General features: G+C 65.4%; 2 protein-coding genes across 2 annotated transcripts; one reads left to right on the forward strand and one right to left on the reverse strand.

Annotated features, from left to right (window-relative positions):
• Positions 1 to 806: 806 nt before the first annotated feature.
• WDR62 (WD repeat domain 62) lies at positions 807 to 10919 on the reverse strand. The gene is given in 33 exon segments (XM_062600705.1): positions 807 to 873; positions 1316 to 1422; positions 1605 to 1731; positions 1954 to 2091; positions 2414 to 2538; positions 2803 to 2957; positions 3128 to 3331; positions 3445 to 3497; positions 3616 to 3737; positions 3882 to 4001; positions 4265 to 4328; positions 4596 to 4707; positions 5114 to 5189; positions 5312 to 5433; positions 5580 to 5647; positions 5869 to 5994; positions 6341 to 6432; positions 6679 to 6793; positions 6796 to 6825; positions 6828 to 6858; positions 6980 to 6996; positions 6999 to 7106; positions 7247 to 7364; positions 7366 to 7433; positions 7580 to 7751; positions 7873 to 7931; positions 7934 to 8054; positions 8241 to 8375; positions 8573 to 8743; positions 9095 to 9152; positions 9399 to 9461; positions 9859 to 9950; positions 10848 to 10919. Coding segments are annotated over 32 exon segments (3201 nt in total). The 3' UTR covers positions 807 to 873; positions 1316 to 1355.
• Positions 10920 to 12379: 1460 nt separating this feature from the next.
• LOC134154061 (uncharacterized) lies at positions 12380 to 14124 on the forward strand. Its single transcript, XM_062600706.1, has 3 exons — positions 12380 to 12393; positions 13092 to 13354; positions 13650 to 14124. The coding sequence occupies exons 1-3, from the start codon at positions 12380 to 12382 to the stop codon at positions 14093 to 14095; spliced, it is 723 nt and encodes a 240-aa protein (XP_062456690.1). The 3' UTR covers positions 14096 to 14124.
• Positions 14125 to 14860: the final 736 nt, after the last annotated feature.

The following is a 14860-nucleotide window of genomic DNA, read 5'->3' on the forward strand; positions in this document are numbered from 1 at the left end:
TTATTACCGGAACTTTTTAAAACCGGCGGCAAAGCCGGCGCCTCCGGCTCCCCCCCCCCCCCCCCAACCAACCCCGGCACCGTTCGGGGTGGGGTGGGGGGGCGGAATTAAACCAGAGGAGCGCGAAAGGGGGGGGGGGGCGGATTCGGGGCTCAAAGCGGGGGGCCGCCGGCGCCCCCCTCCAGCCCGCGCCGCACCATTCGCAGCAGCGATTCCGAGTAGGAGCGGAGCAGGGCGAGCGTCTCGGCGTCCGGCGGCGGCGGGAGCCCGTCGGTGGCGACGGCGACGTCGGCGCGCCCGGCGCCGCCGCGAGCCCCCAGCTCCGCTCGCATCCAGGCGAAAGCGCCGGCGAAGGCGGCCTGCAGCCCGAGCAGCTCCTCTTCCGTGGTTTCCCGGCGGAGCGACGCCTCCGGGAAAGACCGGATAGAGAGAGATTGGTGGGGGGGGGGGGAAAAGGGGAAAAAAAACAATCGTGTTGGGAAGCGTGTCGGGAAGCCGGGAACGAGGCTCCGTAAACGCGGAGCGCGCGAACCCGGAATTCCGCTTCCGGAGCCGCTCACCTCGTCGTAGAGCTGCAGCAGCTCCCGGAATTTCGCCCGCAGCTGTTGCAGCTGCTCCTCGAAACGCCGGACGAGGGTTTCTACGGGCCGCGAGCGAGGAGGAGGCGGGAGAAGGGGGGGAGAAAAAAAAAATCGGGAGCTCGATCGGCGCCGGATCGAAGGCGAGCGGGAAGCGAGCCGGAGCTTCTGGGCTCGTAGTCCGGGGTTTCGGCCCGACCGGAGCTGCCGGTTGCTTCGGGATCTCACCTGCAGGTTCGCAAGGCGCCGAGGGCGGTTTTCCTACCGTTTCGAGGGGTTTCTCTTCCGGCGGCTCCTAAAAAAAAAAAAAAAAAAAAAAAAAAAAAAAAAAAAAAAAAAAAAAAACCAAAAAACACAAGTTTACGCAACCGTTGGGAAACGGACCCGACCGAGGAGCTGGTTTTTGCCGCCTCGAGTTAGGCCGGAAGGCGGAAGAAAACTCCGTTTCCGCCTCGCAGCGAGGGCGGCCAACAAGCCGGCACGAGGCGTGCGGCGGCGGGCTGAATCTGGGGCTAAAACCCGCCGGTTTGGGGCTGGAAAGTGCTTTTATTCCCCCTCCCCCATCCCCGGGGGTATTTAACGCCGCCTCGCGCAGCGGGGAGAAGCCGTGGCCGCTCGAGGCACCCAAAGCGCCCGTTTTCTTTCTTTTTTTTCCCCCCCCTTTTTCCAGCCGCGGTTCCTTCTCCCGCCGCTCCGTGTCCGCTATTTCCCCGCCCCGGCGGAGGGTCTCGACTCGCCTCCGGTTTTTCGAGCTCGCGGGCGGCTTCCGTCTCTTCCTTAACGGGTTCCCGGGCCCCCGGCGGGAGCCCGCGGCGGAGGCCGCGGCAGGAAGGTGCCCGCTAACCTGCGGGCCGGGAAAGGACGGCGGATGAGCCGCCGGCGGAGTCGGTTCCCCAGCGGCTCGCGGAAGGGAAGAGGATCCAAAGCGATCCCGCTTCTGGGCCTCCCCGCAAGCCTCCGGAAAAAAAAAAACAACCCCAAAACACCTTTTTTTCCAGCGGGATTAAGCAGCGAATAAACACCCACCTGCTGTTTTTCTGGCAGCGCGAGAGGAATCTGGCCGAAATACTCAAGCGCGGGTTCAAGAAAAGGGTTTTTTCCTCGTCCTCAGCTTCGGGCGGTTTCAAATCCTTTAAGGAGCCGTCGAATTTCTCTGGAGTTAAGGGGAGCGAAGCGTTAGCCGGGGCCGTTCCCTAATCGCTCCTCTCCCGCCGTTTCGGTTTACGGAGCAGGGAATGAGGAAAAATAAAAAAATAAAAAGGAGAGGAAGAACGGAATAACCCAGATAGTGCCAAAAAAAAATAAGAGGGGTGAAGGAAGCCGAGCGGGGACGACGGGGAAGGGCGGCGGCGGCGCTTGCTCCGCGTCCCCTCACCTTCCTCGGCGGGGGCGTCCGCCAGCGTCTCGAAATGCTGCTTGAGGTATTTCTCCTGCTCGGGAGTCTGCGGCAGAGAGCCGGCGGGCTGCGGGCTCGCGGAAGCCTTTTCCGGCTCGGCTTCTCCGTCGGAATCGTCTTAAATCGGCCGGAGAGCGGGAGGAAAGCGAAGCGTCGCCGCCGGGAGGGGGAAAGCGGAGGAGTTTAGCTGGCGCCGCGGTTGTTTATCAATATATATATATTTTTGGGGGGGTTTTGTTTCGTTTTCTAAGCGCTCGGCAGCCCCGGCGAGGAGGAATCCCTCCGCGGTCAATGTCGCTCCCGAGCGCTTCGCTCCGGCGCGGCCTCTCCCGCCGGAGCGCGATCAGAGGGATTCCCGAGCCCCGCCGGTCCCCTCCAGGCCAATTCCCCCCCTTTTTCTTTCTCGTAAGCGGGACGAAGGCCGCGTTCCCGGCGTCACCTTCCGGCCGGAGACGAATCGCGGACGTTTCCGGCTCCGGCGAAGCGACGGATGAGTTTTTCTCCGCGACGTCGCCGACTTCCCTCCGATAAACAGGTTGCAGCGGCAGCTCCTTCGGGCGTCTCCTTGGGGGGAAGGCGAGCGGGATGGATTTACGCTTTCCTGGTCCTTGGGAAAAGGACTCGGGCGGGAAAAGGACTCGGAGCCGCGAGGGTCAGTTCAGCCCAAGCCAAGTGATTCGGGCCGTAATTCCCCGGCTCCCCGGCTCGCTAGGAGAAATCGGTCCGAGCCGTCCCCACCCAGGAAACGCGATTTTTGTTGTTCCGTAAATCCCTTAGCCGGCCCAAATCAAGAGTTTATCCGCCTCCCTCTCGCGAAGCGGAACGAACCCGCCGCTCTCCAGCGAGCTGCGCCCGGAGCACGCCTCATCCGGGCCGGCGCCGGTGGCGTCGAGCGATTCCAGCTCCTCCCGACTGGCTTCGTCTTCGGAGTAAAGCTCGGAGCGTTTGAAGTCCTCGATAACGCTGCCGGGAGAACTCTCCGTCTGCCAGAGAGAGCGAAAAATAAAGGAGGCGAAACCTCCACGCGGCCCGGAGGGGGTTCGCGCGGGCGTCGAGACGGTCACGGAAGGTTTAAGGTTTACGGAAGGTTTTTTTTTCCCTTTTGAAGGGATTTACGTCGTCCCTCGGCGTCGGAACAACGGCTGTCGCTAACCTCCAGGAGGAGACGGTCCAAATTCCTGGGCTCCAGGTCGGCGTCGCCCTCGAAGTCGCTCTTGATGGGGGTGAAGTAGGTCAGATCGGCTTCCAGCAGGGTCTTAATCGGGTCTTTCTCGGCCCGTTCCGCCCACCTGCCCTGCGGCTGGTAGCTCGCTCGGGGGTTGGAGCCGGCGTTGTCCGAGTTATCCGCCTCTCCCAGCTGGAAAGAAAGGGGAGGGGGGGAAATGGCTGTGGCAGCACCGGGCCGGAAGAGTCACCCGGAGCCATCGAAGGGTCGCGCGGAGGCGGCGGCGCTTCGCCCGTCCGACTTACCAGCCTCTTGGCCCACATGGGCAGCTTGCCGTTGGTGAGGACGCAGGCGGGCGCTGGCGAAGGAGACGGGCACCGGAGGTGAGAGGGAAGGGCGGCACGCGGAGGAGGGCAAAGCGGGAGAGGAAGGAGAAGAGCGGAAACGCGGCGGGGCCGGGCCGAACCGGAACGCACCCGGCTCGAAATCCTCTTTGGACGGAGTGCGCGGGGACGAGGCGGCGTCGGGCTCGTCGTCCGAGAGCTCCGCGGCGTCGCGAGCCACCCTGGCGCCGGGAATCGCCACGTACGTCTGCCGCCTGGGAAAAAAACGCGGCGCCGCGCGGGTGAGCCGCCGCCTCCTCCCTCCTCCGTAGCTCCCGGTTAAAACAAAGCGGGAACTCGAGGCTCGCGGATCGCACGCCGCGTTTTCTGCGGGGCGGAGGCGCCTTCCCCTCCTCCACCTGATCCGATCCGGCCGACTCGTCTCCTCCGTCCCCTTCGGCGGGAGCTGGTCGAGTTCCAGCAGATGCTGCTTCATGCTGGTGGTGATTTCGGGACCCAGGAGCCAAACGAACACGCAGCTGGAGGCACAAGGACAAGCTCGAGGCGGAGATTTTTTTTTAGGGGGGAGGGCGCGGTAATTAAGCCAATCGCATCCAGCGTCCCCCACGCCGGAGCTTCCCTTATAACGTCAACGCGGCCAGGGGAAAAAAAATTCCCTCCCGGCATCATGCCGGCGTGCGGAGCGGAGCTTTAATTGCGGCGGGGAATAAATCGCCTCCGGGAGCGGCGGGGAGGTTTCAGAGGCGTAAAAGGAAACCGGTTCCTAGGCGCCGGCGCCTACCTGTCTCCCGAGACCGTGATGAGGCGTCTGCAGTCGTAGGTGAACCTCATGCCCGTGACTATTTCTGCAACGCACGGAGTTAAAACGCTGGAGGTGCCCGGAGCGAGGCGCTCACCTCCCGCCGCCCGGAGTCCGCAACGCTCCCTCTCGCTCCGCCCGCGGCGGCGACGGCTCCTCCGAGTTTCCCTCCGCGATTTACCGGGATTCGCCTCGGCCTCGCCTCGCGCCCCGTCGATTGGCGGCCGAAGCCGAGCGAAGCGGAACGGGCGAAGTTTTCCCGAAGCGCGGAAGCGGGACGGGGGCGGGGGGAGCAAAACGGCGCCGAGCGAACCTGAGTGTCCGAACATTTTCGCCACGCACTCTCCCGAATGGAAGTCGATGACGGAGATGCTCTTATCGGAGCAGCTCGTCGCTAGGAAGGTGCCCGAGGGATCCAGCTGCACCTGAAAACGGGAGGTGGGGGGAAAAAAAAGGAGCGATCGGAGTCACCCGCCGCTTTCCCCAAGCGCCGAGCGCTTCCCGCGCGTCTCCTTCCTTCCGAGACGCGGCGAGCGCCGAGCTCCAGCTCCGCCGGGGTTTCACCCCCGCGGGTTTGTCCTTTTCAGCTTAAAAAAGCTCTACCCGCGGAGGAACCCGCGGCACCTAAAGGGCCTTTCCGGCCCCGTCGGCGGATTTGAGGGAGGAAGGAAAAGGAAATCCAAGAAACCGCCGCCGCGTCGAGCGGCGCGTTCGAAGAGCCGCCGATTTAAGGTCCCGCCCTCGAAACACACCTCCCCCCCCCCACCCCCACCCCACCGCTGCCGAACGGGAGGCGTCGCGGGGCTGCGGAGGCCCTTCGAGCCGCCTTACCTTCAGCAGCGATCCGTCCTCGCCGTGCGAGCCCTTGTAGCAGCACTTCTGCTTGCCGCTGGCGGCGTGGTAGACCCTGCGAGGAGGGGCGCAACGGCGTCGGGGCGCGAGCCGCGCGGAGGAGAGCGGGGAGGGGGGGGGGGGCCAACCCCCCCACCCCCGACCCGAAATAAGGAGCAGCGCCGCCGCCGCGTTCACCTGACGTTTCGGTCCTGGCAGGCCACGGCGACGTACTTCCGCGTGATGTCGATGTCCATGTCGTACAAGGTGGTTTTCTCGGCGACGTGGTGCGTCCTGACGAAGCTCAGGCCGGCCGCCAGCTGCGGGGCGGGCGCGCGGCGGAGGGGGAGGCGGAGGGAAAATGGGGGGGGGGGGGATCATGCCGCTGCCCCTCGCCTTCGGCCCCGAAATTCCGCCTTCCGCGGAGGGCGCGCGAAGCCGATTCGGAGCCGAGCGCGTAACCCACCTTCTGAGCGCGGCGGAAATAAATGCTTTTATCGGCTCCGCAGCTTATTAGCTGAATATCTCCGTCCCCTAAAGCAGGAAAAAAAGAAAAAAAAAATTTTTTCTAGTTCTTTGAAATCGCTCACGACCCCCCCACAACCCCGCCCCGGATCGGCTTCTACTCCGTGTATAACGGGACGGTTTAGAGCCGTAAATCCGGAGCGAGAAATTCCCCCGTCTCCGAAGGCCGGGACGAACCAGGCAAAGGGAAGCGAAACGTTGGGGCCGGGCCGCGGCGGCGAGCTACGCACCGGCGAATTTTACCGACGTTATGGCAGACGAATGGTCGTCCAGGGTTTGCTCCAGCCTGTAATTTTTGTCCACGTTTAAGACGTGGATCAGCCTGTCTCTGCTCGCCGAAGCCAACAGCGCTACTCCTGGAGGCGCGAAGGAGAAGAACGGGTGTGAAAACGCTGCTGTTTTAAGGTCTCTTTTTTAAAAAAATAATATTCGCTGTCGTGGGGTGGCGAAATCTCATCAGCAAACCGATGACTTAAAGTCCGATGGGTAACAGCAACGAAGCTCTAAGCGATTCGAGCCCGCTCGTAGGCTTGAAACACAGTCTTAAAAATGAAGTTTATTAGAAATAATTCTAATAATTAATTAGAAATTCTCCCCCCCCCCCGACCCCGGTGGTTTATCGGAAAAGCAGAGCTCGAAGGATCGGTGTTTGCCCGAGACGGCCCGACGGCGGGGCAGGTCGCCAGGTTCGAAACGACTTACCCGTTTCCGGCTTCGAATACTCCAAGCAGAGAACTTCCGAGTCGTGAGCTTCCACCTTCGCCACCTCCTGCATGAACCGCAGCTCGTGGATCCTGCCAGAGAAATGTAGCGGGCGAGCCCGGGCAAAGAGGAGGGCGGGAAAAACCGCGCGTGCCCGGGGCCGAAGCGGGTTAACGCTCGCTTGCTTTCGAGCGCGCGACGGGGAAAACTCGGCGCCGCTCGGGGAGAGGGAGGGGGGAAAGGAAACAAAACAAAAAAAAAAAAAAAAGAGGGAAATCCCTAAAATTCAGCCTTATGGGGAAAGGGGCTTGGAGGGTTTCGCCTTCCCGCCCCGGCACTCGCCTGAGTTGCCCGCTCTGTCGCCCGAGGCCAAGTGCTGCCCGTCCGGGCTGACCTGCATGACGCGCACGCTGCCCGCTTTCACGTCGAGGCCGCCGGCGTTCTCGCCGCGCTCGGCGCGCCGGCCGAGTCTTGCAGGTGCTGGTGTTGTCGTCCACGTAGACGACGCTCAGTAGGGTCTGGGGAGCAGGGAAGGGGGGGGGGGAGAAGAAGGGGACGGTGAGGCGGGCGGGCGTTCCAGGAGCCGGGAAAACGGAGGGAACGAGCGTGTTTCCCTCGGGCGGCCGGCGCGGCGCTCACGGTGCTGTAGGCGTTTCCCGGCCGGCGGCGTTTTCCAAGTTCCAGGCGCGGATGGTGTTGTCCGAGGAACACGTCAGGAAGGAGCCGGCGGGCAGGCAGGATCGCCGCTCCTCGAACTCGGGTAAACCTGCCCCCGTTGGGGAACAACGACAAAAATAACTAAAACAGCAAACGGAGAGGGCGGGCGTCGGGGCTAGGGCAGGATTTCGGCGTCGCCGGCGCGGGAGAGCGGGGAATGCCGAATTTTCCCGGGCCGTTGCGAGGCGCGAAACCTTCTCACCTCGACGCTCCACACGAAGGAGCTGTGGAAAAGATCCGACCACACTTTCCTCGCTTTGCCGATATCCCGGACGTCCCACACGTACACGCTGTGGTCCTTGTACACCGCACGACAGCCAGCAGTTGCAAGGGTCGTAGGCCAGAGCGATGGCGTCGGATAGACCCAATCCGGCGCCTGCGGCGAGACCGAGCGGGATTCGCTCTCTCCCCCGGGGCGTTAAGGTGGGGTTTTTTTTTTCCCCCCACCACCGTGTTTAGAAACTTTTTGAGGAGAGCTTCAGGGTGGTGGTGGTGGGTGGGGGGGAGATCAGGCTTGGAAGCGGGCGCCGTACCTCGGGGCGGGCGCTCGGGCCACGTCCACGCCGAGGCGGTGAGGCTTCGGGAGGTCGCCGAGATAGCGCATGTCGCGCGCCAGGAAGATCCTGACGGTGCCGCCGGCGCAGCCGCAGAACACGAACTCGCCGCCGACGCAGACGCAGCTCGCCAGCGAGACCTGCGGCGGGCAGCGCGGGCGCCTCGGGCGGCGGCTCCGTCGCCCGCCGGTTGGACGCGATCGGGCCGGGGACCGGGGGTGTTGGGGTGGGGTGGTGGTGGGAGGAAAACAAATATCGCACCTTGAGGACGATCCATTTCTCCAGCACCCGCTTCTCGTTGAACTGGCAGAGCAGCCCGAGTGGGAGACGCAGAAGGTGCTGCCCGCCGTCTCGCCCTGCCCGCAGGCCACGCCGCAGAAGACGTTGTCGTGCAGCTCGCCCAGCAGCCCCGAGCGCCCCACCAGCGGCACCGTCTCCTTGACCTGCGCGACGGCGCGGCCCTGACGCCGCCGCCGCTCGCAGACTCGCCCGCGCCCGCCCGAGGGTCCCCAGCGCTTCCCCGAGCGCTCGGGGCACTCTCCTAGGAGACGCCGGCTCGGCTCCTCGGCGCAGCAAGCGGCGTTTTCGGGCCGCCACCGGATACGGCGTCAAATAGGGCGTTAATTCACCTTAAGTTCTCTGGAGGAGTCCAAGAACCAGAATTTGACGTGGCGGTGCCCCACGGTGACAAAGTAGCTGTCCTCGGAGAAGGACACGGCCATGACTTTGCAGGACACCTTGTTGGATGCCACCAGCGAATCCTTCTGCTCAGGAAGAAGCAAAGAGCGGCGGGGGTATCGGAAAGGGGCTGTTCCGCCCCGATCCGGAGGATCCGACGGCGTTCGGGCGAGCGCCCGCGAGCCGGCTCCGGCTAACGAGGGATTCGCTCCGTCCCCGCTCCGAGCCGCAGCTCCGAGCGGGGAGATGAGGAGGAGGAGGAGGAGGAGGAGGCGTTGCTCACCTTCCAGTCCCACACGTTGACGATCATGTCGTGCTGGTAGCCCACGGACACCAGGTACTTGCCGTTGGGCGAGAAGGCCACGCACGCCACGCCGTGCTTGTGGCCGTGCAGCTCGCAGAGCTGCGCCCGCTCCTCCACGTCCCAGACGCGGGCGGCCGGGCGGTGCCCGTTCTGCGGGACGAGCCGGGGGCTGGCAGCGGGCTTTCGCGCGTCGCCAGCCGGCAAAGACCCCAAAAGAAAGGCAAAAAACAAACAACACCCCCCAGAAACAACAACAACAACAACAAAATCCAGCCCACGCAACGTTTTCCAGCCTGTTTTTTCATCCCGGCTTCTCTGCTAGAAGCAGCGTTATCGCGTCGACACGCCGGGATCGCCAAGATCGGAAATCGGCTGGAAAACACACATGCAAGGAAAAAAAAAAAAAACAACCCGACCACACGGAGGAACGTTCTGGCTGCTCTATCCCGTCGGCAAGGGATATTTTCCAGCGAAAAATCGGCAAGCGGCAAAAATACAAACCTCTCCGGTCACAATAAGCTTCCCATCGGGTGAAAACGCCAAAGCACTTAGGGTTTTCCTGGAAAAAAGAGGAAAAAAAAGATGATTTTTCCCTTTTTTTTAATCACTGAGCCGCGCAGAGCCACCCCGGAGGGGAAAACTGCTGTTTCCTTGCGCCGAACGCGCCGTTAAGGCGGAAGAAAACGCTTTACGCTACGCAGGGATCGTTCCCGAAGCTCAACGGCGCGATCTGCCTTCCCAACGCCGTTTAAGCAGGTGGAGAAGAGCCTGCCGTGCCGGAGGAACGTGTCCCGCTCCGCAGTACCTGGAAGTGTTCAGGATGTGCCTCTGCTCGTTCGTTCGGGGATTTAAAATGACAACCACGCACCTGGAAAGAAAAGCGATCGGGATCAGCGGTTTCCCTTGATTTTTGGCTTCGAAGGAGCGCAGGGGAGGCTAAGGGATGAGCTTGGAGCTTAAAGCCTTCCTGCGAGGGTGTTTTTTTAAACAGAAAACAGTAAAACCGCAGGTTTTAAACCCAAATGAGCCAAAGGTTTTGTTCTGGCCGCCAAACGGCCGCTCTCAGGGCGGTTTCGAGGTCGTTTAACGCGTTCCCGTCGCGGAGCGGCGAACAACCGAGCGCTCGTGAAGTCGGGAACGCTCCGCAGGGGAAGGTGGGCGCGACGGATCTTCCCCCCCCCACCCCCCCCCCCGGCGCTTCCGAGGGGGGTTGGCGGGCGATGCGGGGCCAGAAGCGGAGGCGGGTCGGCGTCGCCGGCGCTCACCCGGCCGCGTAGGCGACGCGCCCCGTGGCGGGGTCGCACGCGAAGCCGCTGCTCGTTTGGGTCGTTATGCCCAGCACTCGCTCCAGCGTAACCTGGGGGCGGCGGGAAATAACCCCCCTCCCAAATCAGAAACTCGACCCATGGGGTGGGGGTCGTTGCCCATGGGGGGGCACAAGCCCCGCCTCCAGCCCCGCCCCTCTACAAGCCCCACCCATTCCCCAGCCCCCCCATGGGGATCCCAAGCACCACGCCCATGGGGACCTCAAGCTCCTCCCCCTCTCTACAAGCTCCACCCATCACACAGGACCCCCCTTTGGGACCCCCCAAGCCCCACCCTGTGGGATCCCAAGCCCCACCCCCTCTACAAGCCCCACCCCCTCTACAAAACCCTCCCATTTCCCAGCCCCCCCCATGGGGACTCCCAAGCACTGCCCCCACGGGGACCTCAAGCCCCTCCCCCTCTCTACAAGCTCCGCCCATCACACAGGAACCCCCCTTTGGGGATCCCCCAAGCCCCACCCCGTCTACAAGCTCCACCCACCACCTTGACCTACATGGGCACCCTCACCCAGCCCCACCCCATGAGGACCCCTCCAAGCCCCGGCCCCCTCTACAAGCCCCACCCCTCCCTCAACCCCAATGAGGCCCCAAACCCCGCCCCCTACAAGCCCCGCCCATCAACCAGACCCCCCCTCAAGGGACCCACAAGCCCCGCCCCCACGGAGGGGAGACCCCCTAAACCCGCCCCTCTCCAAGCCCCACCCTCATCGCCCCATCCCCCACAGCGACCCCCAGACCCCTCCAGAGGGGCACCGCAAGCCCCGCCCCCTCCGCAAGCCCCGCCCCCACTGGGTCCCACCCGCTGAAGCCCCGCCCCCTCGTCGCCCCGAGGCCCCGCCCCCCCGCCAACGGCCGCGCGCGCCCCCCCCCCCTTTCGTGCCGGCCTCGCTTCCCCCCTCACCGCCTCTTCCGGGCCCTGGTGCCGCGACCGGCGCCGAGGCTGAAGAGAGGCGGCGAGTCGGTGCCAGGCCGGCGTGAACCCCGCCGGCGGCTCCCGCCATGGCTCCGGGCCGCCGCCGCCGCCGCCGCCCGCGGCCGCCGCTGCTCCGCCGCCGCCTCCCGTCACAGCTCCGAACTGCGCGCGGCCGGCCGGCGCCCCCTGCCCATTGGCCGCCGCCCACGCCGCTCACCGCCCTCCTCCTCCTGCTCCGCCAATGGGAGGCGCTGTCGCCGGGCTAGGCACCGCCCCTCGTCTCCTTGTCAATCAGCGCGGGGGCGCGACCAATAGGCGGCGGCGCCGGAGGGCGGGGCGGAGAAGCCCCGCCCCCCCGGGCAGCCGCCATGTTTGCACTTCCCGCCTCGGCGCCGGCGCAGGCCCCGTTGCTATGGCGACGGCGCCCCCCCCCCGTTCCGCCTGCCAACGGCCGCGCAGCGCCGTCCCCGCGCGCATGCGCGACGCGGGAGGGCCGTGACGTAGCGTGACGTGTGTGCTGACGCGCTACGGCGCCGCGTGAGGCGCGCGGGCCGCCGGGTGGCGGCGGCGGCGGCGATGCCCAAGTGCTGCCGGGCCGCGAACCGCCCCGGCGGCGGCGGCGGCGGCGGCCGGGCCCGCGGCGCCCCCCGCGCCCAGCTTCTGCAAGTCGGTACCCGCCGCCGCCGCCGCCGCGGGGGGAGCCGCTTCCGGGCCGGGGAGGGGGGAGGAAGAGACGCAGGGCGCGTCACGGGCCGGGCCGTGACGTCACGGCGGCCCCCGTGTCCCGCCTGGGGGGGGGAGGGGGAGGGGGCATGACACTGGGGTGGGGGAGGGGCTGGGGAACACCTTGAGTGGGGGAGGGGGATCCTGGCGGGGGGGGCTGGGGAACTCCCTGGGGTGGGGGAGGGGGATCCTGGGGTGGGGGAGGGGCTGGGGAAAACCCTGGGGTGGGGGAGGGGCTGGGGAACACACTGAGGTGGGGGAGGGGCTGGGAACACCTTGAGTGGGGGAGGGGGATCCTGGAGTGGGGGAGGGCTGGGGAAAACCTGGGGTGGGGGAGGGATCCTGGGGTGGGGGAGGGGCTGGGAACACACTGAGGTGGGGGAGGGGCTGGGAACACCTTGAGTGGGGGAGGGGGATCCTGGCGGGGGGGGCTGGGGAACTCCCTGGGGTGGGGGAGGGGGATCCTGGGGTGGGGGAGGGGTTGGGAACACCCTGGGGTGGGGGAGGGCTGGGGAACACCCTGGGGTGGGGGAGGGGCTGGGAACACCCTGAGTGGGGGAGGGGGATCCTGGGTTGGGGGCGGGGCTGGGGAACACCTTGAGTGGGGAGGGGGATCCTGGAGTGGGGGAGGGGCTGGGGAAAACCCTGGGTGGGGGAGGGGATCCTGGGGTGGGGGAGGGGCTGGGGAACACACTGAGGTGGGGGAGGGGCTGGGGAACCACCTTGAGTGGGGGAGGGGGGATCCTGGGCTGGGGGAGGGCGCCCCGGGGGTGGGTTTTGGCCACCTCTACCCCGGGGAGGGGGGCGCCGGCGCCAGAGCCACCCATGATATCAGCAAGGTGGGGGCGGGGGGGGGGGAATCGGAGGATCCGGAGACGACCCCCCCCCAAGTGTCGGAGGGTCCAGCACCCTCCCCCACCTCCCCCGCAGGTTCCCCCGCTCCCCCCTTTTAAGTGAGCAGCGAGTGGCTTTTGGAGGGGGGGGGCGGGGGGGGGTTAAGCTGGTTTCGTTCGCCGGCCGTGCCGGGAAAACTCCCCCAAAATTTTAATTTTTCCTTTTTCCACTTTTTTATATCCCCCAAAAGCCTCGTAACCGCCAGGTTTTGGGTAGGTTTGGAGCCGGCCTCCCTCGTCCTCCCGCTGCGGCGGCCGGCGGCGGGGGGGGGGGGGGGGGGGGGGGGGTTAACGTCCGGCTCCCGCTTGTTTTCAGCCGCCCCGGCACGCCGGGATTGGGATCGTTTCTGTCCGACGGGGAGAGGCCTCGTCCTCTCGAAAGATCCAACCGTTTCCCCGCCTTCGCTCTCCCGACGGATTCGTGCCTTTCGCAGAGACGGGAGAATCCCCGATAAATCCCCGGCGAGGCTCCGGCGCTGCCGGAGAGCGGCCCGGAAACGATCCAGCGGGAACAACCGGACACCGCAATAGCCGTCGATCCCGGGCTTCCCGCTCCCTCCGCCCGGGCGGAAAACGGAACCGGCGTCTCCGATTTCATCCGCGGCTCCGGCTGCACCCGAAACCACCCTGCTCCGTCTTCCGAGGGCGAAGCAGCTCCCCGAAGACCGTCGCGGAAACGACGGCGCTTCGCCAAGCGATTTATTCGGAAGCGCCGGCGCTTCCGACACCGAGCTGAGCACGGAGCAGCTCGTCGGCCTGGTGCTGCTGCTGCAGAAGAAGGTGAAGGGGCTGCAGCAGCGGCACCGGCGCCACTGCGCCAAGCTGGAAGCGCTGGAGACCGTCGCGGAGCAGCTGCGCAGGGAGAAGAACCTCCTCATCCGGGGAGAAGCTCCGGCTCCTGGAGACGGTGAGCCGTCCCGCCGGGAATTCCCGGGATGATTTGGGGGGGGGGAGGGGGGGAGCAGTTTGTGTCTCTTTTCCTTCCCCCCAAACGCACTTTCCGTCACCGGTTTTCCGGGCTGGGAGGTTTCGGGGGCGGCTGTGAACTCCTCGCGCTCGGAATTGTGCTTTTATCCACCCCAAAATTGGGGGGTTTGGCCCCGCCGCCGCTCCCGTTTTTATCCCTCCCTCCCCCCTCCCCAAAACCAGCTTCGGAGCTCACCCGCCCGCCTTCCTCACCCGCCGCCTTCCTCTTCCTCCAGGCCTGCCTCGAGCCGGAGCGCGGCACGCCGTCACCGTGCTGTGCCGGACCGAGGAGCGAGCGCTGCTCTACGCCGGGCCGAAAGCGCCGTGCTCCGCCTGCAGGAGCCGTGAACGGAGCCGGCCGCGCCGGCGACGCCGCCTCCGTCCCGTGTGTGTCGTCCCCCCCCCCCCCTGCCCCAAAACCCCTTACGCCGGGCGACGACCCCCCCTCCCCCCCCAGCCCTCACCGGGCGGTCGCGGCTTCAGCGGCGGCTCGAGCTCCGCGGAGAGGCCGGTTTCCCGCCGCTGGGAATTGCCTCCACCCCCCCCCCCCCCCCCACGGCTCCGGAATGCGGGTGGGAACGGGGACGCCAGAACATTTGTGGGGGGGTTTATTATTATTATTATTATTATTGTTATTATTATTAATTATTCTTGCCGCGCGGGTCGCGGGTTGCTTCAATAAAGGCCGAACGGAGAGAGGGGAAAAAAAAACCCCGCTGTGGTGGGGGCAAAGTGGGGGGGAGCTGCGCCAGGGGGGCACCCCGGGGTGGGGGTCGGCCCCGGGGGGTTGGGGCACAGCGGGGGGCAGGGGAGGGGGGGGGGTTGGGGGCAGCTGGTTCTGCGCTGAGCGTTGGCAGCCGTCAGTAGGTTCCAGAGTTAACAGGGTGTGCTGGAGGCAGGGAAGAAGCGAGGCTGCCCTCGGGGGCATGTCTGTGCTGCCAGAGTCCCTACATATATACATACATAAATCTATATGGGTCGGCCCTTCACCCTCTCTACAGGCTCTGCCCCTATAGAGCTATAGCCCCCCCATAATCCCCTCTCTGCCCTCTCGGCCCTCCTGCAGCCCCCTGGCCCCTACAGCGCCTTATAGCCCCTTTACAGCATCTCTCGGACCCATTTGGAGCCCCCCCGTAGCCCCCTCCAGCTCCCGTGGCCCTATAGCTTCGTACAGCCCCTATAGCCCTTCGTACAGCTGCTCTCAGCCCCCATATCGGTGCCTCTCCAGCTTCTACCCGCCCTATAGGTTCCCCATATCCCTGCTCCAGCTTTGTGGCCCCCTTAAGCCTCAGCCCCTATAGCCCCCTATAGCTCCTGTCTACTTGGGGTGTCGTTCCACCCCTTATAAGCTCCCCTAAAGACCCTTTCCAGTCTCCGTCATCCCCTATAGCTCCCAAAGCCCCCTATAGCCCTTTCTCCAGCACCCTTAGCCCCCTATAGCCCTCAG

This window comes from Rhea pennata, assembly GCF_028389875.1.
Source record: "Rhea pennata isolate bPtePen1 chromosome 32 unlocalized genomic scaffold, bPtePen1.pri SUPER_32_unloc_2, whole genome shotgun sequence".
Classification (NCBI taxonomy): domain Eukaryota; kingdom Metazoa; phylum Chordata; class Aves; order Rheiformes; family Rheidae; genus Rhea; species Rhea pennata.